Source organism: Ctenopharyngodon idella, chromosome 18 (assembly GCF_019924925.1).
Source record: "Ctenopharyngodon idella isolate HZGC_01 chromosome 18, HZGC01, whole genome shotgun sequence".
Taxonomy (NCBI): Eukaryota; Metazoa; Chordata; class Actinopteri; order Cypriniformes; family Xenocyprididae; genus Ctenopharyngodon; species Ctenopharyngodon idella.
Genome location: NC_067237.1, coordinates 34,981,758 through 35,007,625, shown reverse-complemented (window position 1 = coordinate 35,007,625; position 25,868 = coordinate 34,981,758). Strand labels below are relative to the sequence as shown.

Below are 25,868 nucleotides of genomic sequence, written 5' to 3'. Positions count from 1 at the left end.
TAGAATGTATTTGTGAGTGAAAATGTCATCCTGTCCTGCGGCAGGGTGACATTTATATCCACACACAAACAGAATGGTGAAAATATGTGTGAAAAGAGAGAGGGGGAAAAAAAAAGCTTTCATTGGCATTTCCTCCCTCTTTACTTGCTGAACAAAGTACTGAGCACTGATCTATATATATATATTATATAGATCAGTGCTCAGTACTGTGTTCAGCAATATATATATAATTTATATAGATCAGTGGTACTGAGTCCTAATCAGGGGCTTCTGGGAGCACAGGTTTAACCAAGTGGGGAGGCGTCACAGGTCAGCGCTGTGGACTTTATGTTAGTTCTGACCATAAACAGGGTCTTTAGAGAATGAGAGTGAATGAGGAAAAGACCGACGTGAGACGAGGACAAGAGTACCAAATGCAGACATTAAAATTCAGTTCACCTCAATTCACTCTCGCGAATTAATCTTTCTTCACACAAACCTTTTCCGCTTTCAATCTGACTGTTGCGGAGTCTCGTTCTGCCCCCTTTCTCAATCTCTCCATACACTGGTTTATTCAGCCCTTATTCATGCCATTTCTGTTTTCACCACTTCAATCTCACTATCTGACAATTTTCCCCAGGGGTCTCCCTTGTCACACTCTTAAAAATCTAGATTTTCTTAACACTGTCCCGATGTTTCCCGCATCGCTATGAAGGAACTGACTAAAACTAGAAAGATTAGGTGAAAAAAAAAAAAAAAAAAAAAAAAAAAGAGTAATCAATTATCTGTCAGCTGGTCATTTAATCGCAAAATAAACCTGGTCAGGGTTCATCAGGACCCTAATGTGAACCAATTAAATAGACAGGCATTAATTATTGATTTCACATCAAACTAAAAAAGCATGCCAGGTATCACCCTGAGGACACTGTTGCACAGGACAGGACTGTTCAATCTGTATCACTGTGACAGAACACCACCAAAAAGTTAAAATTGTTCTTTTTCTGGCAGCCACAGGTGCAACTGTGCGTGTGTAAGACTCATTGAGCAAGGAGAGATATGACAGAAATTGTACTGCTTGATCTGTTTTGAGAGGATGTTGGATAGCTTTGAAAGCATTAGATCCCACCCTCCCTTCAGAGCGCTCTCCAAAGCCACCCCTCCTTCAAAACACATGACAAGGTCGCACACAGCCAGAGTAGATTCTGCAAAGCGTCACAAGAGACGGCGTTAAATTACCTCATGTCTCAAAGCACATAACATTACAACAATAATGAATGTAAACAATTTAGAGAGCTCTGACTTGTACCATCTGACTGCTGCAGATTAAATGTTGAGAATAAAATCATTAAATTTCGACAAAGTCGTGTTTCGAGAAAAAAAATTGAGAAAAAAATTTGAAATAAAGTAAGAATAAACACATTCGATCAGTGTCATGTTCATTGCATACTGATGGAGGACATGCAGAGTTGGATCACTTAGTCAAGCTAGGCCTATATTTTAGGCTTTCTTTCAATAACAAAGAAATACTATCAGCTTTAGCTAATTAAAACCGAATAATAAGTAGCATATGAACTTTAAAGAGAATTTGCAAGTGGCTGGGTCTTTTTAGAAGAAGGAAAAAAACAAACAAAAAAAAACAGTACAATTTGCATAATGTACTCGCAAGAAAACAAGACATTCTAAGACGCTTAATGTGGCTTAATATACTAAGACAGTGGTATTAAAAGATCAAATTCATTTTTCAGTGTAGGCTATTTAATAAAGTCTGTGCTTATGTAGAGATATAGATTGTCCTTTCTGTTTCCGTTTGCACATTTACAGTAAAACACAGATGCCACTTTTTTTGTTCTTCAAGTGAACTTTTTTGTCTGCATGGTGAACTTGAGAATGTGATGCGTCTGGTGTGACGCATATGGTGCTTCATCCATAGCGCGCACACATGGAGCGCATGAAAAGGCCTACTCTTCTTGTGCTTGAACGGACAAATACATAATTTTAGATACAATTTTGGTATCTTATTTCTTTGTTATTGAAAGAAAGCCTAAAATACAGCTTGACTAAGTGATCTAACTCTGTCATGTCCTCTATCAGTATGCATTGAACACTGATCGAATGTGTTTATTCACAACATTTTATTTTGACTTTATCATTGAAATTTAATGAGTTTTTTTCTAGAAACAACAATGGATTTATTCTCAAAATATAATGTGTATTCTCAACATTTTTTTTTCAAATTTTTTTCCTCAAAATTTAGCTTTAAGTTTTTCTCGAAACACGACTTTATTCTCGAAATTTAATGATTTTATTCCCGACATTGTATTTTGACTATTTTTCTCGAAATTTAACGAGTTTAATCTCACATTATAATGACTTTAATCTCAAGATTGTTTTTATTATTACTTGGCTCCGTAAGTTTCAACCGGAGTAAATTGCCTACTCTAACTTTAAGGTAAGGTGTAGGGTAGAGTTAGGGGTTAGTATTTGTTTTAGCATTGTGTAGGCAATCAGCACTGTGATTGACATGTATAATGAAGTCTTTAGAATCCACTGCAGGGTGGAGTTTTCACTGAACTGGTTTGGGGGGAAAAAATGCACACATTTTCATAAAGGCTGGAATACAGTACATGGCTTCTGCTCTGATTTTTGCTCCGGTTTGCATCCTAGATCAATACTTGTGGAAAGTCTGTCTACAGATTTTGGCCAGTCAGAGTTGACAAATGTCACAGATAATTGTGTAGTGTATGATGGGCACAGAATTTTTTTTGCTTCAAAGTATGATTCCAATCCAGTCAGAGGATATCAAAACAAGTTTGATATGTTGAGCCAATTTTAGAACACATATTGTACCATATGACGCATCGCTACTGAAACCAAAGCTTTCCTCTATCTATCAATGTTGCAATAAAATACAATACAAATACAATAACAATACAAAAGCAAATTAACAACACAAATTAACAAATTAGCTTCAATATTTGACTTATAAGAACAGATAAAGCAACATATGCTTCAAAAAGATACATACACTGGTGGTCTTCATCTTCAGGTGATAGATGAGCCATGTGTAGTGGAACTGAGTTTCCTCTGCATTGACAGATTTAGGATGGATACAAACTTTCCCATCAGCCTTAGTGTACACCTTCACTGGCCTGCAAAATCACACAATTTCAAGAATTTTTCAAAAACTGAACTGCCACATATTATGTAAAGCAACAAACCATAATTCATTTTGGTTATGCATGCCTTTTGGGGGAAGGTTTATCAGAATAACAATCAATAATAAACCACCCAGGGGGTGAAAAAAAAAAAAAAAAAAAAAATCAAATAATGTCACAGCAATTTTTTTTGGAAAGTGGAAATGCTGTTGACTTAAATAATCTGGACTTTTTTTAAGCAGGAAAAACAGTTTATTTATTAAACAGTTTATTATAGAAAACAGTTTATATTAAATTGTAATAATATTTCACAATACTACTGTATTTTTGATCAAATAAATACAGCCTTGGTAAGCATATGAGACTTCTTTCAAAAACAAACTTTTGAATGGTATAAGGTTATACTACTATATAAATAGTTGGCATATAGTCAGTAAAGCAGTGATAGAGCAGTAACAAACTGAGCTAGGCTTAACGTAAAGGTTTTAAATCACAGGCACAATAACGTATGAATAATAGAATAAGGCTGAATGGAAGCTGTGTTGGAATAGTGGACAGAATGAAGTTGTGTATACAGCGGCCTGAACGAGGTGTGCAGCAGTGGAGCTCTGAAAGAAGCGCTGATGCACTTTGTGCGCGTAAAAGCTGAATTGAAACGACACTACAGGACACCTCCTCAGAGTTATAAAAATGATACCTGCAAACCATCACTGTGACATGGTTAGTAACAGAGGCAGACAAAAACCATGTTCAATGGTCAGAGTTAAAACGAGAGAGAAAATGTAACAAATCAAGGTTTATGTTTATATTCTCCTGACGACATTACATACTGATCTTTCATGCTGTTTCTGTCATCTTAAGATTTGATTATGCTTTTCATCTTTTCTGCCCTTTATCTTTCACAACAGAACAAAGGTCTGTGAAGATGGGATAATGCCATCATGGGATAATGCCATCAGTGACAGTCCGTCAATTGGGGCTCAGGCCAATCAGTGAGCTGAAGAGTAGAGGCTACATAATCCAAAATAAACATACAAAAACAAGTAATAAGGAGTAATCCATGACACTTACATTGGTCTCTTCTTACTATGGCTGGGGCGAATCTTGGCCACTTTTGGGTACAGTCCCGCTACTATCACTGCCTTAATCAGCTTCTCATTCTCTGAGTAACAAATAACAAAGAACATTGGTTATGTTACATATGAAAAATGTGAATAGGAAAACAGACACAGAGCAGAGAAAAATAGAGCTAGAAAACTAATTTTTACATCAAAAATTGTATAATAGTATAAAATAGAACATTTTATAAAACAAAATTGTATAAAATAGAAATAAAAGTCCAATTTTTACCCTCATTTTAGCCCTCTGATATAAACATTCCATTTAAAGGGGCGTATCTCCTGTAAGACTTCAATGTAAAAACCCACTGCTAAAATTGGGTAACACTGCTGCATATTAAATATTACATTGAAACTCTTTATAAAAAAAAAAAAAAAAAAAAAAAACTTTTAGTATGTTTTAACTATTACAGCTGCCGAGATTAACAAATTGTAAAAAGTGTTGACTAAAGCATTATATTTAGATCTATTCCCTTTGTATAAAAGGTTGCATCGCTAAACACTGTAGCAGATCACAGTCATATGTCTTAAGTGCACGATTACAATGATCTCACCATTGAAACTCGTATTCACACTCTCGCAAATGCTCAATCATAACACAATGTAGACACAATGCAAATAAGAGATTCAGTGTGCAGTGTAGACAGCAGCTCTGATTATAAACGGGAGTCTTGGTGAGAGTGCAGAACTCTCTGTCATAGAACAGCTCCAGAGATCTTAAAGGGAGCATTATACTCTCTTTCTGTATAATATCTTACCACAATTTAAATAACGGTAACACTAGTGTCCAATTCTCACTACTGACTAGTTGCTTATTAGCATGCACATTACTAGGATAGTGGCTGTTTATTAGTACTTATAAAGCACCTATTCTACCATATTCTACATCCCTTAATCCTACCCAACATCTAAACTTAACAACTACCTTACTAAGTATTAATAAGCAGTAATTAGGAGGGGTTTTTTTTTTAGGCAAAAATCATAGTTAATCTAAAGTGTGACCTAAATTATACATGATTTCCATGAGAGTTAAAGGGTTAGTTTCGAATCAGTGATTCGGAGCGCCAAAGTCACGTGATTTCAGCAGTTTACAGTTTGACACGCAAGCCGAACCGCTAATTCAAAACAAAAGATTCGAAGCAGTGTTTTGAAATCGGCCATCACTAGATATTGTTGAAAAGTCGTTATTTTGTTTTTTTGGCGCGCAAAAAGTATTCTCATCGCTTTATAATATTAAGGTTGAACCACTGAACTCATATGAACTGTTTTAAATTTTTTTAGTAAATTTTCGGGAATTGTTTTTAGTAACTTTCTGGGCACTGAAAGTGTAAATGAACTTGCTGGCTATAAAAGCCTCACTGAGCCATTTCATCAAAAATATCTTAATTTGTGTTCCGAAGATGAACAAAGGTCTTACGGGTGTAGAATGACATGAGGGTGAGTAATAAATTACATTATTTTCATTTTTGGGTGAACTAACCCTTTAACAGTGTGAATCTGACTATTTAGTCAATGGCTTGAGAAATGTACATAAGCAAATAATGCTCTATTGACACATTCGCATAGTTGAAAATAAACAACCATTTTCTATCATTAAGACCCTTTGGAGGATAATGTTTTTTACTGATCATGTTGTGTTATTTCTCCTGCCTGTCCATATTCACTAACGCACCAGTGGGCAGGTCAAAGAGGTAATGATGATGTCGTAATCAGCATTGATCTGTGTCTGTGCAGGCAGTCTTTTGCCACTGTATTCATCTCTATTGAGATTTGAGTTCTAAAACATACTGTATGTTTTTATAGTACAGTGACCTCTTATATGTCAAAAGATCGAGGAAAATTTGATTTTACAGAATAAATTGGATTAGACCTTTTTTTAAGGTTAAGGTCTCTTTTTTTTGGATTAGACCAGCATTTTTTACTCTAGGTCAGGGGTGTCCAAACTTGGTCCTGGAGGGCCACTGTCCTGCAGAGTTTAGCTCCAACTTGCCTCAACACACCTGCCTGTAAATTTCTAATATACCCAGTAAGACCTTGATTAGCTGGTTCAGGTGTGTTTAACTGGGGTTGGAGCCAAACTCTGCTTTTGGTTAGAAAAATAATAGCTCATCTCTCCTCAAAGCTAGGCTGTCAAAAATCAGCACTCTCAAGACTGCTCAAATCTGTAAAGGTACAAATGCTAATGGAAGACAAAGAGATAGAGTACCTGAGTTGATGTTAGAGCTGGGATCTTTAGGGTCCTTACTATTCACAAAGCCAGCTGCCAAAAGATGCTCTGCAAACTGACCCTTCATATTCTGAAGCATCTGGTGGGAAGGAGCAAAAAGGGTTTCCATTTATCAAGTGCATTTCAAAAAGTCCAATTTCCTCTGTTATGTTTAACTAATCTTTGATTGGTAGAAAGCGCAGACACACCTGCAGTGTGTTGGCAGACAGGAAGTTTTCCCAGCAGTATTCCCTCTCAAATCTGCCGCCCTGTCTCTTAGCATCTTCCCAGCCCTAAAAAAACAAACAAACAAAAAAAACAAAAAAACAAACAAATACCCCATTAATGCTAATTTGCTAAACATAATTCAGTAAAATTATCCACGTTGGCACAAATTAAGTCAGACTGCATCAGTCAGACATCACTGAAAATAACATTAAAGAGGTGTGCGAGCTTTCAAGAACAATGTTAGACACTGGCCTCCTCCCTGTGATAAGATACATACAGTAGCAGACTGTCGTCATTCAGTGACTGGATGTCTAAGTGGTGTCCGCAGAATAATATAGGTTTTATAGATAACTGGACATGTTTTTAGGGCAGACCTGAACTGCTAAACAGAAATGGTCTTCATCCCTCCTGGAGTGGTGCCGCTCTTCTTTCTAGTAATTTGGCACATAATCTTAAATTTGAACCTTGACTAACTGGGGCCAAGGTCAGGAAGCAGACAGACTGGCAAAACTGCTAGCCGCCTCACATCACAGAAGTCAAATAAATCTCTTCATATCATGTAGAGACTCTTTCACCCAGATATCATAATATAGAGACTGTGCCTGTTCCCTGAACTATTAAAAAAAAAAAAAAAACTCCCAAACCCATTTAGGGGTAATAATTTCATTGGTTCAACAATTCAGCTTCATACGGTCCATAGTCAGCCGGATCCAGTCCGTATCCAGACCAGATGGTGGACCAGGAATGACCACAACAGCCCTTTACGGGCAGCAAAGACCTTGACAAAACTAGCCCTCGGGACAGATCCTCAGTGACTAGATGATCCCTCAGCACAGATCTCTATGGCCAGCTTTGAACGCGTCATGCCAGGACCAGCTGGGACCTAACAATTAAGAGTGACTTCTTACTGAAAATAAACTCCATAAGACTTACCCAAAATGCATTGACAATAGTGAGATGATCACTTCTAGAGTTTTGGGAAAGTATTTTTCTCCTGTGGTCTGCGATCTTCTCCTTTCCCTGTGATAAATGCAGCCATCAAGTCAAACAATCCCTCATTAGAGAACACCCTATGGGGCTGCACATGTGTTCATATGAAAGCGTGTTTGTATGTACCAGTGGTATGAAGAAAGGATCTTTAAAGCTAAGGCTGGCCGCAATGGTAAGCACAGGGTCCAAACAGCCCAGAAGAGCCCCAAACAGAATCATTTTTCCTATGTGAGGCTCTACAGGCATACGGGCTAGATGAAATCCTAACGGAGTCAGCTCTTCATTCCGGTCCAGGGCATTCTACAAGACACAGCAGAGAAATGGTTGGCTTTTCAAACAAATACATTTAAAATACTGTGCTACTGCTAAGTTCTTTGATTTTAGTCATTACACATTATACAACTTTGTGGAACACTTTCTCGATTCTCATCGATCAATCACAGCTTTCCGCTGCCAATTAATTTTGTATAATGGTATAATAGACTATTGTCACAGGCAACTTATTTTCCTATGCCACTGTGTTAGTTTCATACCTCTCATAGCACTCTTTATTCTTACATAAAACACTTTCAACTCAAATCAATATTTCATGTTGATTTAATTAGAGAACTGGTAATAAGATGGTCCCTGGGCTTCATGTCGGGGTTTATTTTACGATAATGACCGCCTGACTTTAGATTATGCCTTACTTAGTCAACATAATTTTTCATGTCCATTTAATTTATCTGGCAAGTAGCCATGTAGCTGCTTTGCATTGGGTTCCTGATTACCCAGTTTATTGTGTGATAATAACAGACTGTAATTTATCCCCTACTTATTTAATAATCCAAACCTCCTTTTCATCTCTATCAATTATTCCTCACTTTCATCTTTTTATCCTCTCACCAGATCCACCAGGTGTGTGATGGCCAGCTCTATCGCTTTGTCTGATGGGGGGTCCATAGTTTTCCTCAGGAAACATGCAATGGGGCCCAACTTCAGTATCTGAGAGAAAAATAGAGAGAGAGAGAAATCACACTATTATAAATTTGACAAAGTTTTCAATCTAAGCACATAAAATGATAATAGAAGATGAAGGCTTTGTGTATAAAAATATCTTGTATATCTTATATTTTGTGAATGTTCATCAGGGCCTGCTATACCACTGAGGAGCAAAAGGAACTGGGACTGGGCAGCCATGTGGAGATAAAAATGAGCAGTAATTGACACAGCTAAAAGGCCTCGTTACACAATTACACTGCCTCTCAGATACAATGACAGTGATTAATGTCCCTTTTAATCCATTAGTTTGTTTGTGTGCTCACTTATTATAGTCACCGGAGACTATTTGTGAAACCTCTGCCTTCAGGCCCCATTAGAGCCACACAGATACAAGGGAAAGAGGTTGAGTGTGTGTGTGTATGTGTATGTGTAATGAAGAGAGGGTGTGTGTTGGAGAGCATGAATGAGTCACCGGTGGAAATGTTCAGCCCAATTTCCTAAAACCACAGAAGTGAGAAGCTCTCTCTCTCTCTGTGGATTGCCAACAAGCAAGATTCTTAGCATTTTTAAGAGCATACACACCTACTGCTGACAGCTGTGTAGTGTGACTCACAGATTAGCTAGACTGATGGATACTTTATTGATCTCTAAGGGGTAATTCAACCATGCATTTTAGTGAAATGTAGTATGCAGAGAAACACACAGACCGAGCGTTTGATTGGATACCTTTATTTGCAAACAAAGCTCTTCCAGTGGAGTGCGTTGGATCTCAGGTAACTGGTAGTTATCCAGGAGGCTGGCCCTCAGTCCATTATACAGGTGATAACATTTCCCTGGAGACACTCTGCCCAGACACAAACACACACAAAATAAAAGGGACACAGGAAATCCAATGTCACACTGCATCCATTAGGAAAGTCTCTTTGATGAATGCAAATTGCTACTGGCTAAATGTAATTGAGAGTTCAATCATGCATACAGGTATTGTACAAAAACATTTAGGCCTATTTTTATTAATTTAGCATACACTTTCATCCAAGCAAAGTTATATTATACATTAAAATTATATTTCATTAGTTTATACTAAAACCTGGGTATTTTGTGATATTTATTTAAAATTTTGTTTGATCTAAATGGACTGAACTGCATTCTGAAATTTGTATTTCTCAGGTAGGGGGAGGGAGAGAAAGATAAGTAACAAAGTTAGACAGATATATATATATATATATTTTTTTTTTTTACATTTTCCACATCTTGGCCAGTCTAAGCTACAATGTAGCTCAGACTTTATGCTGATAGTCAAAGGTTTGTCTACGCAAGACTAGTCGATGCTTGCTGATGTGAAAGTCAATTTGCTTTCCCATGAATAATGCAGTGCTATGGAGTTACTGTGGCAACGGGGCGGTGCGCGTGTGAATGAGTGGAAATACACAGGTACAATGAGAGGGGGTATACATCTGGGCGTTTGTGAACAAGTATGAAATTGAAATGGTGTGTCAGAGCCTGTGCTGAGCAGTAGGGCAGATTCATGTAGATGCAAAGCTAGTGACTGACTTATTATCTCTCTTTCATACAAGCACACACACTCTCACTCACTGTCAAAAAAGCATGAGTCACTGTGCCAATTTAAACCCCAACACGTAGACTCCAGACAAAACTGCACACTGTTCTCCCTCACACACATACAAAGTCAGTTTAGTTTGTCATTTCAATACAACATAATTAAAAACATCTTTAACATATTCCCATTTACAGTCCATAGACACAAAGGGACAGAACCGATCAGGATTTATATGTGAGGTACAGCCTTCAACTTCAAGAAAAGCCAACAGAAAGATTTTTTATTTTTTTTCTTCACTTTCCTATCATATGACTGAGATAACAATGAAGCTATTCAAGGCCACATCTTTCCTCTCTGTGTGGACTTTAAAAAAAGAGAGACAGTGAAACCTTGAGAGAAGCACAGTCTCGACTCAGAGAGGGAGGACAGACAGACCTTTCATGAACACAAATACTAGTCATTAATGAAAAGACCTGAGGATGTGAAAAGATGAAAGGAGGTGTTATTAGATTCAGATTACTCAGAGTTCACATCAAATGAAATTCTGTCATTATTTAATCACCATCATGTTAAAAACCTATTTGACATTCTTGCCGCAGTGGGAAAAAAAAATAGATATTTTGAAAAATCTTAAAAAATCTTTTTTTTTACAGTGTTTGTCAGAGTATCTTCCTTTATGTTCCACAAAATAAAAGAACATTATACAGGTTTGAATGACATCGACACATTTTTGGGTGAACTATCCCTTTAATGTTAATCAAATAACAAAAGAAAAAAAGAAAAATCACTCACTGCTCTTGACTAAATAACTTTTGTAGCTTTTAATACGAATCAATGAACATTTAATTCATAGACTGAAAACTGTATATTTATCTTGATTTTTTAAAATTATTACATTTTATTTTTATTTAACATTTTTTTTAAAAGTTTATTCAATTTAATCTAAAGTTTGACCAAATTTTGTTATTGTAACTACTTTATTTCAAGCAAAAATAACTATATTGTGATATATATTGTTATCGTGAAATGAAATAAAATAAAATTTCTTCTGTTTTATATTTTATAAAATTCACTGTGGAATAAAAGCTAAAACCTAAAAATAGTGTGATTTGAAAAAAAAAAAAAAAAAAAAAAAAAATGAAGGAAACAATCAATTTTATCCAACAGCATTCTGATGATACAAGCATACACTGCATATCCTCCCGAGAGGTTTGACATTCTTCCAGGGGGTGCAATTCCTCCGACTGAAATTGGTTTTGATACTTGTGAATGGATTGAGGAAGAGCAGCTGATATATCGAGGGAATAACACATAAAGAAGGATAAATGAGAGGAGGGAGAGAGAGGGAGAAAGAGCTGTACCTGCCAGCACGGCCCTTCCTCTGTTTGGCGTTGGCTAAGCTCACCCACTCTGCTGTCATGGTCCTGATATTGTTCTGGGTGTCAAAATGAGTTTCTTTAATCTTCCCTCCATCGATCACATACACAACATCATCTATCGTAATACTGAAAAAAACAGAGATTGAAAGAGAAATATCACAAGGAATTCATGACGACATGGAAGTAGAGGAAAAAAAAAAAAGGCCTCTGCAGTCAAAATTGGCTAAATTTATAGTGTTAATAAATGTCCATGATCATGATTCATTAAGCCCAAAGTATAGTTTCCTTTTTATGCATACGTGAGGGTCAGCATACAGTGCGTGACACGAATTTCGTCATCAGAAGAGTAAGCGCGTACTGTACATGCACCGCCGGATTTTTGTAACCGTGCGTACTTGTACGCGCAGGTCGCACATGTGTATTTAATTTTTTTTGCAGTAATTAGTTTATCCACAAGGTGGCAACCGTGCCCTGGGGGCGTCGATTCACAAGGTAGTCAAAGAAAAAACTGCATTAAACAAAACAAACTGGAATGCATGCAAGCTACAGCAACAATGGAGGCCTACATAGACGAGAGATTGTATGAAGAGGTTAGAAAGTACCCTCATTTGTACAACTCTATCATTGAAGAATACAAAGATGTTTACATGGGTTGCAACTCGTGGCGAGAGATTGCTCAAAACTGCACATGCGTCGAACGCCTGTGTATGCGTACGAGTCAAATTAAGTATACTTTCCAAGGCTGTGCATACGACTGACTGCGTTCGCATAAAAAAAACCTGATGTCAAACTTTTCTGCTGTTGTAACAAAGGCCAATGATATAATGTGATAATGTTTCCTCCCCTCCCCCAAGAATTCAAACAAATGCCAATGGGAATTCGCTGGGCCTGTTTGACTCACGGCCCTAGAGGCCTGTGAGAAGTATGAAAGAAATTGGCCTCCGGGTGGCCCTACTTTTGGCGCTACAATAATTATTAAAAAAATTTGGAACTTTACCCTTTGGATAGCTATAACATGGTCATTTAGAAAATGGGTGAGGCAAAATATACTCAAAAACCTATAAATCCTAAACAAAAACTAAAAACTTAATGAAACTAGGTGAGCCCGTGCAACATATGATTCTGAAGAAGCATGCAAACTTTTATGGAGATCGGACCATAGGTGGAGCAATAACTGTTAAAAAGCTTATAAAAAAAAAAATTATAAAAAAAAAATTTCCCCTGTAAATTGCCTGTATTGGCTGTAAATGGTCCTTTCCATCTCTAATCTAGGTGGTTACAGGCTGATACATGAAACATAAACCTTTATACCCATTAGCGGATAATGAGCTGAATCACGGGCGTCTGACATGTGTCTCTTTTCATACAGATTACATAAACACAGAATATTTGTTTTCGATTTGACTTACACGATTTAAAACCTGACATTTCAACGTTTTTTTAGACATAAGTCTCATTTTTGTGTCATTAATATTCACTAAGTTACAATTCATTTTCTGAGAACTATCAGATTAAACTTCGTTCAGAGTGGTGAAAATTTACGTCTGATATGGGTTTCAGAATTAGGTGTGGCAAAATGGCTCGATAGCGCCACCTACAAAATTTCAATTAAGCGCTATTCATGCTGCGTTTCACGTACAGGTATGAAATTCAGTAGACAGATGTAACAGCCCAATACCTACAAAAAAGCCCGTGGGTGCAAAATCTGTAAACCCAACAGGAAGTGAGATATTTTGAATTTTCTCTGCAAAATTTTGGCAGTTTGGCAAACTCCTCCTAGAGCTTTAATCAGATCAACATCTTATTTGGTCAGTCTAATCTAAAGGCCTTTGTGATGTTAAATTGTGAAGATCTAGAGTTTTCACTGAAGGGCGTGTCCGTGGCGGCCTGACAAAGTTCGATGTTTCACCATTAAACAGGAAGTTGTTGTAACTCAGACATACAACGTCCGATCTGCCCCAAACTTCACATATTATTATAGTCCTGGCCTTAAGACATCTATACGCCAATATTTAGTTAGCCATAGCGCCACCTGCTGGCAACAGGAAATGGTATGCTTTACACTTTAATTCACTCCCAGAAACACATTTAAATATGCCATGAAGTATCAAACATACTCGAAACACGTTAAACCATGAAACACTTGGCTAGTGTATGAGATTAGCGCCACGAAACAGGAAGTTGTTGTAACTCAGGCATACAACGTCCGTTCTGCTCCAAACTTCACATGTTTGATAATAGTCATGGCCTGAAGACATCTACATGGCAATATTCAGTTATGGTCAAAGCGCCACCTGTTGGCAGCAGGAAGTGTGGCACTTTGAAATGACTTGGCCATAATTCTCCTGTATTCACTTGCTTACATGCATGTCGCCCACTGTTCACTGTTTTCCTGATGCCATCGGGTGGCTGTGAGCCCTGGTGCGAGGGCCCTTTCATCACTGCTTGCAGCTTTAATTTTTTTTTATTTATTTTTTTATTCATGTGCCCTTGTAATCTTTAAATCATTAAACATTAACGTCACCTTACCCTCAGAACGACATCTCTTCTCTGATGACAATCAATTCTTGATAGACTAATTCAAATCCCGCTCTAAACTTCGTCTCATTCAAAAAACTGTTTCAATTGGATATACGTCACAACAGGAAAGAAAAGTTTAACGCAACTTCAGTCTAATGCTGACTTTAATGGAAGTTAAATCTTTAACAAGTTTAGTAATTATCATGTTTAACATTATTTTTATGTTAAAACATAACGTCTCATGGCTTTACTTTTGAAACAGCGTTAACATTTATTCAGGTGCAGTTCCTTGCCCTAATCAGCTAAATTTCACAGGTGAAATCCAGTCATTTTAATAGGAATCCAAGTGTTTGATAATTCTGTGTGAAAACAAAATTTTCCTCATTAGGTTCAAAATGGTCACACATATTCGCTGTGTTGACCAATACAAAGCTGCTTGGTTTGAAAGTGCCCTAAATGTGTATTTTTTTAGGAGCTAGTCTAAATTAATCGAGTATGCCACTGCTGAGTTGAACATGTATTGAATCCTAAATATTCATCTAAATGCAATCTGACTTATTTATTTTAATTATCTTTAAGCAATATATGAGTAACTTTTAAAACAAGGTCCCATTAACTAACATTAGCTAACAATGAGCATTACATTTGTTACAGTATTTATTAATCTTTGATAATGTTAATTAATAAAAATACAATTGTTCATTGTTAGTTAATGCTCAGGTCCATTAAATATTAACAGATACAACTTTTGATTTTAATAATGTATTAGTAAATGCTGAAATTAACTTGAACAAAGATTAATAATTGCTTTTAAAGTACTTCTAATTGTTACTTTATGTTAACTAATGTCGTTAATTAAAATTACAACAAAGAGAACAAATAGAAACTTATTTTAAAATGTTACCAATATATGATATGATGAAATATGAGAAAGCTGAAATAACTGTAATGAATCTCTAATAACTGCTAAAAGATCAACACCATCATAGACTCCAGATGTTTGTTACCAGAGACCAAACATTTCAGGGGGAGAACAGCCTGATGATATTGAATGCAATTAAAAAGAGATCCACTCATGAATTTATTTATGAAACCCCATCAAATTCTGGCTGCTATCAACTCTTTGTTGAGTTTGTTTGTACAGACGACGCTCAAAGTCTGTTTTAAAGCTGTGTGTTAGTCTGTTGAGTTTTAATTAGCTGGCTCCATTGCCACTTGGCCACTGCATGGTTTCAAATTTTGCATACTGATGGCGCCAGAGAGAAAAGCAGCAACAAGAGTGTTAATTATTCATTATCAAACAAAAGTGACAAATGGCCATTTGAATCTTGACAGAGATTGATTTCATCATGCACCACAACAGACAGAAAAGCACAAAACACACACACACAGAAATACATTCGTATAATCATGAGCATATCCACACACATAAGCACACCTGGTTTCTGCGATGTTGGTTGCGATCACAATCTTGCGCACTCCCGGGGGCGGCTTTTTGAACACCTGAGGGGAGCAAAGTGTCATTCATGAACATAATAGCACTATTGAAAGTTTGAGGCACTGGACTTCACATACAGTAGAGTTTAACGAATTCAATTCAGCAGTCAGATTGGAGGGAAAGATCACATTTGAGAGCTGTTGTGGGAGGCAAAAAGCTTGCCGCAGCTGTCTACACTCACCTGAGTCTGAGAGACCGTGGGCATCAAAGAGTGGAGGGGGATGATGATAAACCGTTCTGAAACAGAGCTGAGATTTTAGAAACTGTGTATTTGTCATTTCTTCTGTGTAAAGTCAAATGTAGAAGTGCCTGAAAATGCACTTTTTAAAACTTCTGTCAATGAGTGTGTCAACTGAAATATTGCTGACCAAAAACTGTTTCATACTTTCATGGAAACTGATTTATTTTGTTGCTCCTATAACAATCAACCCTCTACACCAGTGGTCTCAAACTGCCGGCCCGCGGGCCATTTACGGCCCCTCCTCCCCCTCCACCCGGCCCGCAACTGATCTCAAAAATAAAACAATCCGGCCCGCTAAATTATTATTATTATTATTTTATTATTATTCTATAGTTGTCTCATACCATATTCCATATTCAAAAGAATGACATGATTCTATATATATATATATATATATATATATATATATATATATATATATATAGAATCATTCATATTATATATAAAAAAGCGCGGAGGCAGATTTGATGAGAGCTGTTTCGGGGCTTTCGTACTTTATTTGTTGTTTGGCTGCAAAGAGCGAATGAAATATGTTTTTTTCCAAACTGAAAAGAAAAGTGGATGATGAACACAGACAGTTTCAAAAAAGATGGACATTGCAGTATTTTTTTTCGTGGAGTTTAATGGAAATGCTACCTGACTGAAATGCAAAGAAAAAGTCGCTGTTCTAAGGGGCCGTTCACATATCGCATCACATAAGCGGCCGCGCCGCTTTCTCCTTTCCAAAGCGCTTTCGCTCCTGTGGCATCTGTCATTGCTATGCAACCATGAGCTGCGCTCTCCACGACGATGAGGAAGTTTCAGCAAAAGAAAAATGTATTTCTAGTCCTTGCATTAGCTCTACTACTAGATATATTTATGGAGATAAGAAATAAAAACCGGCCCTGTACAGCTATGATCAGCTGTTTGGCTGAGCTTTCAGTGTTGTTACGGAAAGGCCGAAGCTCATCGGTTGGTCCTTGTCACATGACCTGCGGCGCGCTTGCGGCATTCTGAAAAGTTGAGATGTTTTCATCTCGCCGAGGCATAGGCACGCCTGGAAAAACGAGCGTGCAGCAGCGCATGCACGTCACGACCGCGTCACTTCTATTATGAGTGCGCTTGCCTAAATTACAGTAAAAGCACTCGAGCAAGTCGCGAGCATCGATTTAAACCACTGAAACGCGTCTGTTGCTACCAATAAACGTTACCGATGCTCAAACGGCATCTTTGGCAAATGTGGCTTAGCTGTGCGAGCAGAAGTGCTGCCAGGTGTCTGGCAAGAAATAGAATAGTGTACAAATGTATTCAGGGATTGCATTTGTTCAGTACAGTGTTGTTCAGTACAGTGTTATTCAGTGCAAGATTTTGATGTTATTTAAGCTAAAATAAAATAAGGAAAAATATTTGCACTAACTGTTAAAAACTAATACTGTATGTAACAATGAGACACTGCTGTTTACATTTTTTTTTTAAGCATGGCAAAAATATTTTAGTAATAAAATTTGAAGTAAATAAGAAATAATGCAAAGGAAAGTAAATTTTCAGAAATTTTGCGCTTTCTTGTGCTTGAATGTTAAAATGGCCCTCCTATGAGATGTCAATCACAGCAACGGCCCCCAGCAAATTTGAGTTTGAGACCCCCGCTCTACACTGTGATGAAATCTTGCACTAGTCGACGTCTAAATAATGTCATTAGCAATTGGCTAATAAATTGTGAGATTTCACTCACCAGTGAATGAGTTCGAGGTTAAGAATAAGTTTAGCACAGCACAGATAGTTTTACTGTGATATGTCCTATAACCGCTTTACACTAGAACAGTCTGACAGAATGTGTTTTAGAGCTGTTCTAAATTTGAATAAAGCAGGGATACAGTGAATTGGACCGCAGAAAATTGAGCTTCCATCTTCATCTTTAACAGCACACTATTCCCATTAATATAAATGGATACACCGCATTCTCTGATGCACTGTAACTCTCGCTCTTACTCACCGTTGCTCAAAGCAATGTCTCTCTTTCTCTTACACATGCAAAGAGAGAGCGAGAAAGCGAGAGATCATTTCATACCATGTAGAGTTGATACGCTACATGTAAATAGTATTCCTTATTGTCTTTTTCTGTAAAAATTATGAAGTTTGATTGGAATTACTATCATGATCATCATCAATATATATTTTAGCCTTTTCACTAGTGCTCATCTATCACCATTTATGATTTGATTTCAGTAAATCAGTTTGAGCAAACACAGACAATGGGCCTCATTTATCAATCTAATGTAGAAACGAGCGCAGATCCGAGCACAGAAATTATCTTATGACAGGAATCACATGTGATTCATGAAACATTCATATGCCGCCAATACCACTGTGCGAATGATCATACGTTGACAAATGTGGAGGCTAAAAACAATAATCCTAATCCTAAAAATTCACAGTTTAGAAGCCTTGCCCCTAGAGTTTACGACATGGAGAAACTTAACCCGGCCAAGAAGAGGAAGTAATCTCATGAAAGAGAAATTAATCTTACGTAATTGCAAACATTTACATTAATTTATATGTATATTAAAAACCAGTAAATAAAACAAATCATTTACAAACATTATTAACACTATAGCCTAGGCTATTTTTCACTCACTCCAAAACAAATCCATAAATTTAACGGTATTCAAAACAGAACAAGAATGAAAAATATGTTGCTATAAATTTAAACCAATTAAGCTATAGTAGCAAATTAAGCTATAGTAGCATTCATTATAAACATCATACAAACATCAATCCAAAAAAATTGGGTGGGTTATTTGTGGTATTTTTAATGGGTCACAGACACCCATCTATTCTAATTTAATTTAATTTTAATTTGACATTGTAATCTTGTCATTTAATGGTTGATGATCGATTAATGAGCTTTGGTTTTCGGACCCGGTCAGTAAAATAATCTAAATAAACAAAATGCTTTCATTACAATTCTCCACCTGATTTACTATGCTGCACGCAAGCTCACGCTAACTTAAAAAAAAATGGCCGTACACCCAGTTTTCTGTCATACGTTCATTTCATAAATGAGACCCAATGTAATTAATAGTATATCTGCAGTCTGTCAGACCTTATCATTTTGTATTATTATTAGTAGTTTTAGCATTACAATTATTTCATCAGTAGTATATTTTTTTTACTGAAACACTGAATGACCAATAATGTCTCAATCACCATCACCAGCCCATAATTAGGCACATATATTTAAACATTTTAGTTCTAATTACTTCAGTTCTATCATTAAAAAAAAAAAAAAAAAAAAAAAGATTGATTGATTGATGTTTCTAATTTTATGAAGATACATTCATATATGTGATATGCTTTAAAAGCATAATAACTGGGTCATTTTGTGAAGGGAAACTTTAGAAAATATATGTTTATATATAATTTACCTGACTTAAACATCTGGTCAGCCACGAGCAAATCATTTAGGGTGCTGATGTTGTCCCATCCAGGCAGAAACACTAGAATTGCTCCATCCTGAAAGACAAAACAGCCAATGTATCAACAATTTAAAATACATTTTTTTTTTTATAATACCATTCAAAATTTTGGGGCACAATTTTTTTTATTATTATTATTATTTTTTTTTTTTTTTTTTGAAAGAAAGAAGTAATACTTTTATTCAGTAAGTATGCTTTAAATAGATCAAAAGTGACAGTAAAATTATCTAAAATGTAACAAAAGATTTTCCAGAAAATCCTCCACAAAAACAGTAAGCATACCTAACATTGATAAGAAATGTTTCTTGATTACCAAATCAGCATATTAGAATGATTTCTGAAGGATCATGTAACATTGAAAAAGGAAGCAATTCAGCTGTAATCACAGTAATAAAATTCCATTATATATATATATTATATATATATATATAAATAAAAGAAAAAAAGTTTGGTATGGACTCTTTTTCACTTGGGCATGTAAACCACATAACAACAACTCAGAATACCCTGGCAACCACACAGCATGGCACTACAAACCATGAACACCCTAGCAACCGCATAACAACTTGGCAGCCACCCACAACAGCCTAGCATCACAGGTCATATCAAATGTGACTGTTAACCGCTCAGTCACTTCAAACGCACAAACTTAGAATTATAAAAATATAATATAAAATAAATATAAATATATAATAAATAAAACAATATAATATACAAATATTTTAGACAGTTCCTAAATCACCACAAACACAAATTGCATTCCCACACTGCGATCTGAGGGGTAATTTTCGTCCTAAAAATGGAGCCGCCTACCAAAGTCAGCTAGAATGAATCAAATCTATTACGTTAGCAAAAGCAATCTGATGGTTTACCCTCATAAAAATTCAGAGTGTGTCGACGGAGGGGAGGAGGGAGATAAAACATGAAGTGTTCCCAGGCGGCCCTGGTTCTATATTTAACACCCCAGCAACGTCATATCAAGGGTACATGGCAAATTAAACAGAATCGACTTGCTCTTGCAGTGCATGCTTGCACATGAGCGTGTCACCAGTTGTGCATTCGAACAGGAATCGGTGTGTGTATGTTTGTGAATACATTTCATAGCATTCTGTGACCCAGATTCCTCTGTGTGGAGCAAAACAAACCTGACAATAAAAAGAACAGTATTCCCAAATGTTATGGTTAATTATCAATACTTAATCTTCCTGTTCTGCCGTGACATCCAGGACTGTGACAATGATGACGCACATGCTCCCTACTACAAAAACCTTGCTCTTCAACTTCCACCCAGATAAAGGCAACAAACACTTTGAGGCAGATGTGATGGGACTATTTCATACTTCACAGTACAGAGCAGGTTATTTGCCTGCTATTTTAGAGGTTATGTTTTCAAAGCCAGAGCTTATTTCATTTTAGACATGTACAATCTTGAATTTAAGGTTAGCGGAGAGCCAGTCAGAAGATAGTGAAGTTAACAAGGGTGCTAAATCTTCAGAGAACGTTAATTAAAACCGCTTTTGATCTGTAATTTTATGGTTTGGCTTCTTAATTAGCCAATCGCAACACTTGCCCCCTGAAAGACAATCCACACTGCTGTATCTGACATTCTGGACATGCTGCACTTTTCTAGTAAGGGTCAGTGGACTTTCAACTGAACACGCATCTGAAAACTGTATCCAATGTAAATGTCATATGCAAATGTATTTGCCCCTGTGACGTCACAGAACCCGCAACATCAAAACAAGCTGTTTTTGGAGCTTGATTAAATAAATGCTTTTTTTTTTATAATGACAAAGACATTTTAAGCTATGAAACTTGCAGGATGTTTTAATGGTACAAAGACCTCTTACAGGTGCTGGTCATATAATTAGAATATCGTGAAAAAGTTCATTTTTTTATTGTAAATTATTTTAAAAAATAAAACTTTCATATATTCTAGATTCCCTACATGTAAAGTAAAACATTTCAAACGTTTTTTTTTTTAAATTTGTTGATTAGAGCGTACAGCTCATGAAAGTCCAAAATCCAGTATTTCAAAATATTAGAATATTTACATTTGAGTTTCATTAAATGACCATCCCTACAGTATAAATTCCGGGTATCTTTTGTTCTTTGAAACCACACTAATGGGGAAGACTGCTGACTTGGCAATGGTCCAGGAGACAATCATTGACACCCTCCACAAAGAGAGTAAGTCACAGAAGGTCATTACTGAATGGGGTGGCTGTTTACAGAGTGTATATCAAAGCATATTAAATGCAAAGTTGACTGGAAGGAAGAAATTGGGTAGGCAAAGGTGCACAAGCAACAGGGATGACCGCAAGCTTGAGAATACTGTCAAGTAAAGCCGATTCAAACACTTGGGAGAGCTTCACAATGAGTAGAATGAAGCCGGAGTCAGCGCATCAAGAGTCACCACACTCAGACATCTTCAGGAAAAGGACTACCAAGCCACTTCTGAACCAGAGACAACGTCAGAAGCATCTTACCTGGGCTAAGGAGAAAAAGAACTGGACAGTGAACAGTGGTCGAAAGTCCTCTTTTCAGATAAAAGTAAATTTTGCATTTCATGTTGAAATCATGGTCCCAGAGTCTGAAGGAAGACTGGAGAGGCACAGAATCCAAGCTGCTTGAAGTCTAGTGTGAAGTTTCTGAAGTCAATAATGATTTGGGGGGGCCGTGACGTCTGCTGGTGTTGGTCCATTGTGTTTTATCAAGTGCAAAGTCAATGCAGCCATCTTCCAGGAGATTTTGGAGCACTTTATGCTTCCATCTGCTGACAAGCTTTATGGAGATGCTGATTTCCTTTTCCAGCAGGACTTTAGCACCTGCCCACAGTGCAAAAACCACTTCCAAGTGGTTTGCTGAGCATGATATTACTGTGCTTTATTGGCCAGCCAACATGCCTGACCTGAATCTATGGGATATTTTCAAGAGAAAGATGAGAAACAGTCGATCCAACAATATACAGATGATCTGAAGGCTCAATAGTGCCTCAGCAGTGCCACAGGCTGATCACTTCCATGCCACACTTCACTGATGCTGTAATTTGTGCTAGGAGCAAGTCATTTGCTGTAATATGTCCTGCCGATCAAGTATTGAGTGCACAAAAGAACATACTTTAAAGAACTTGAACTTTTCTGTTTTGCAAATCCATTTTTTGATTGATCTTAGGAAATATTCTAATATTTTGAAATACTGGATTTTGGACTTTCATGAGCTGTACGCTCTAATCATCAAAATTTAAAAAAAAAACTTTTGAAATGTTTTACTTTACATGTAGGGAATCTAGAATATATGAAAGTTTCATTTTTAAAAATAATTTATAATAAAAAAATGAACTTTTTGATGATATTCTAATTATATGACCAGCACCTGTATATGTCGTAAGATCAAGACAAATTTTAATTCTCATGTCATGACCCCTTTAAAACATGAATTAAAATGTTTTAAATATGTTCGTTTATTATTCAATTAAAACAATATATAAAGGGGACCTATTATGCTCCTTTTTACAAGATAAAAGTATCAGGTGTCCCCAGAACGTGTCTGCAAGGTTTTAGCTCAAAATATGCCACATATAATTTATTATACCATTTTGTAAATGCCCATTTTTGAGTGGAAGGAAAAACAGGAAAATGAGAGCTGCTCCCAAACAGGAAAAATGAGCTGCTTCTCCCCACCCCGCTTTTCAGAAGAGGGTGGAGCCTGTACAACTCGTGCTTCGAATACTCTGCCAATAACTAACAAAACATCTGTTTGGTTTTGATAATCATCTCTATTGTGGCCACGCTCACGTGACATTGCAGTTCTTGTTATGTCAAAAACACACAAAGTTCACAAACACTGTCGGTTATGTCTGTGAATGTAAACAGCAGGGAAAGAAATCACATGTGTAGATCTATGTATTAAAGTGACAGCAGTGTAATATACAGTACCTACTGCTGTATATGCTGTTAATATGAACCAAACAACAAAAGAAAAACAAAATCACTCACTGCTCTTGATTAAATAACTTTAGTAGCTTTAATAAGAATAAATTTCTTACTTGAATGCTGCTGTTAAACGCTGTAAATGTGTAGATGGCGAGGAGATAAACATGGCGGACTGTGTAAAGCTCACTCAGGGGAGGAGCTAAGCTAATAGGTCAGATTCCGTCGCTAGTCATGGGTGGGGCTTCCCACTACTCCTACGTAAGAGTAGGGGAAAATCTGCAACCACTCATTTGGAGAGACTGTTTATGATTTATGGGGATTATTAGAAAAGGAGTGGGTGGATTTTTATCATTATAGGCTGGTTGTTTACACACTCTGTGTAATTACACACACATTCCTATTCCATAGATATGACATTACTCCTATTCACTTTTTTACCAAATACATTTTCTGAAGGAAGTTTTGTATAGGGATGCACCGATACCATTTTTTCAGAACTGATCCAATACCAAAAATTCTGAGTAATGGCCGATACCAATACAGCAAGGTTTTTTTTTTTTTTTTTTAAATCAATGTAAAATTTCTATACCTTTGTGTGTTGAACTGATATTCACTACAAAATACAACTTCATTATAAAAAAAAAACAACAAATGAAAAAAATATATAAATCATCATAATCTATATAATCAACAAAAATACTATTACAAACTAGGTTAGTGGATAATTCAGTAGGAAAAGTTACTCTAGAAAATCATGAGTGCACAATAATTGTATAAAATCCAAACATGTAGTGAAAAAAACATTATTTAGTGGGGATCAAATAAAAGTAAGTGTAGCACTAAATCTGTTAAAATGTTACACATTGTTCTTTGTATTGTTACAACAAGTAAATATATTAATATATAAATATACACTCTAAAATTAAAAGACAGTTCTTTTAAATGTATAGCACAGCTTTTTAATGAGGCAGCTACATATGAAAGATAGGACAAAACAAGAAAGGCTATTAATAATCTTTAATTGAGCAATAGTATTATAATATTCAAGGCTCCAATACAGAGCAGAACAAAGCGCTTATGCGCATCCCGTGCGTAGAATGATGCACTTAAAGCAACATGGAGTCACAGCGCTCCGAGTCCTCATTAAAAAGTTCAAAACACAAAGGTAGTGTATTATATGCAATAGTTTATTGCGCCTTTTCTTTTGTTTTAAATTTCAGTTACTGTGCGCATCTAGAACAATTCATAGTGCTCTCTACTCCAGTGTTGTGATCTAACAGACACCTGGGAGAAAGTAGCATGATTTAGAAACAGCAATAAACTCCAGCAAAATAGTCATTTTATACAAAACCATAGACCTTTATCTACAGATCAAGTATAACAATAGGAACACTGAATCATCTTGGAGAGAGTTTCATCGTGTTGACTATTGTAACCAAACGCGACATGCAGTTTGAATGCTGAATGGAGAATGACTGTACTGACAATCTCCAGGAGTATCTTAATTTCTCCTCTGTACCATCCATTTGTTTCTCTTTTTTTATTCCAACAATCCTTTTTTTAATTATTTTAATGCTGAATTTAATAAAGATATTCAAGTGTACATTTAAAACACACCCAGCATGACTTTCTATAATACGTATGCTGATTCATTCGAAAGAATTAGTCTATCCCAAATGTACATTTTCATAACCCATTCACCCTCAAGGACATGCTGACAAGACCAATGGGTCTGCACAGGCTTACGTCACCAAAGCGTGACTCAGAGGATAACCACAAGGGCTTAGGGTGTCATTTGAGAAGGAACCTTAAAGGCACAGCAGCTCATTTAAGTCTAAGGGTCAGAGATAGGACAGAAAATGGGTTTAAGCTAAACAATGACTGACATAAGTAGACATCAGTGGAAAAAAAATGGAATATGAGCCCTTTAAGGAGTATAAAAGTAGGTTAATAACATGAGCTCAGACTAATTGTATCCCTGTAGAGTATGAACATGTAGTGATATGAACAGGATGTAAATGTGGTATTATTGTGAGAGGAGAGGAGAGGAGAGGAGAGGAGAGGAGAGGAGAGGAGAGGAGAGGAGCATCTGCTAAGCAGTCCCATTAGCACACATTTAATGCAAACATGTTTCTGCTTTACTCGAGGCTCACCATCTGTCCCTGATTTGGCCAAGTCACATGGACACACACTTGAATACACACACAGACACACACAAAAAAAAAAAAAAAAAAAAAAAACAGACAGGCATACGGGGAAGACACTCACATCCTCTTTCATCACAATGTGTCGGATCAATCCTACGATAAGCTCCAGATTGATCTTCTCATCATCATCCATCATCTTCAGCGTGTCAATGGTGCTGTCCGAGTACCTGCCAATCACAGAGCAGAGAGGTCATGCTACATCACATCTCAGTGACTCAACACAAGCGCTGCTAAATATTTATGCTTCAAGAATTCACTTTAACAGCTGCAAGACAAACGTCAAAGCTGCCTAACTTCAGCCCACCAATAGCTGTATTACTAAACTGCAGTAAATAACTTTGCCATTGCGGCTGACCTGCGGGTTTGTAAATGTAATGCCTCACCGTAAGACAATTCATCAAATAGATCAATTACT

At 36.6% G+C, this 25,868-nt stretch overlaps 1 protein-coding gene across 1 annotated transcript in view; it reads right to left on the bottom strand.

Moving 5' to 3' along the window:
- Positions 1–25,868, bottom strand: part of dhx36 (DEAH (Asp-Glu-Ala-His) box polypeptide 36) — a 45,140-nt gene that overhangs the window by 1,443 nt on the left and 17,829 nt on the right. The window contains exons 11-23 of the mRNA XM_051871374.1: positions 25,515–25,620; positions 19,261–19,348; positions 15,797–15,852; positions 15,556–15,620; positions 11,580–11,723; positions 9,384–9,501; positions 8,562–8,660; positions 7,803–7,976; positions 7,620–7,706; positions 6,668–6,751; positions 6,459–6,558; positions 4,206–4,296; positions 3,005–3,128 (exon numbers count right to left, since the gene is read on the bottom strand). Coding sequence (XP_051727334.1) covers positions 3,005–3,128; positions 4,206–4,296; positions 6,459–6,558; positions 6,668–6,751; positions 7,620–7,706; positions 7,803–7,976; positions 8,562–8,660; positions 9,384–9,501; positions 11,580–11,723; positions 15,556–15,620; positions 15,797–15,852; positions 19,261–19,348; positions 25,515–25,620 — 1,336 coding nt within the window. The remainder of the gene's footprint in view (positions 1–3,004; positions 3,129–4,205; positions 4,297–6,458; positions 6,559–6,667; positions 6,752–7,619; positions 7,707–7,802; positions 7,977–8,561; positions 8,661–9,383; positions 9,502–11,579; positions 11,724–15,555; positions 15,621–15,796; positions 15,853–19,260; positions 19,349–25,514; positions 25,621–25,868) is intronic.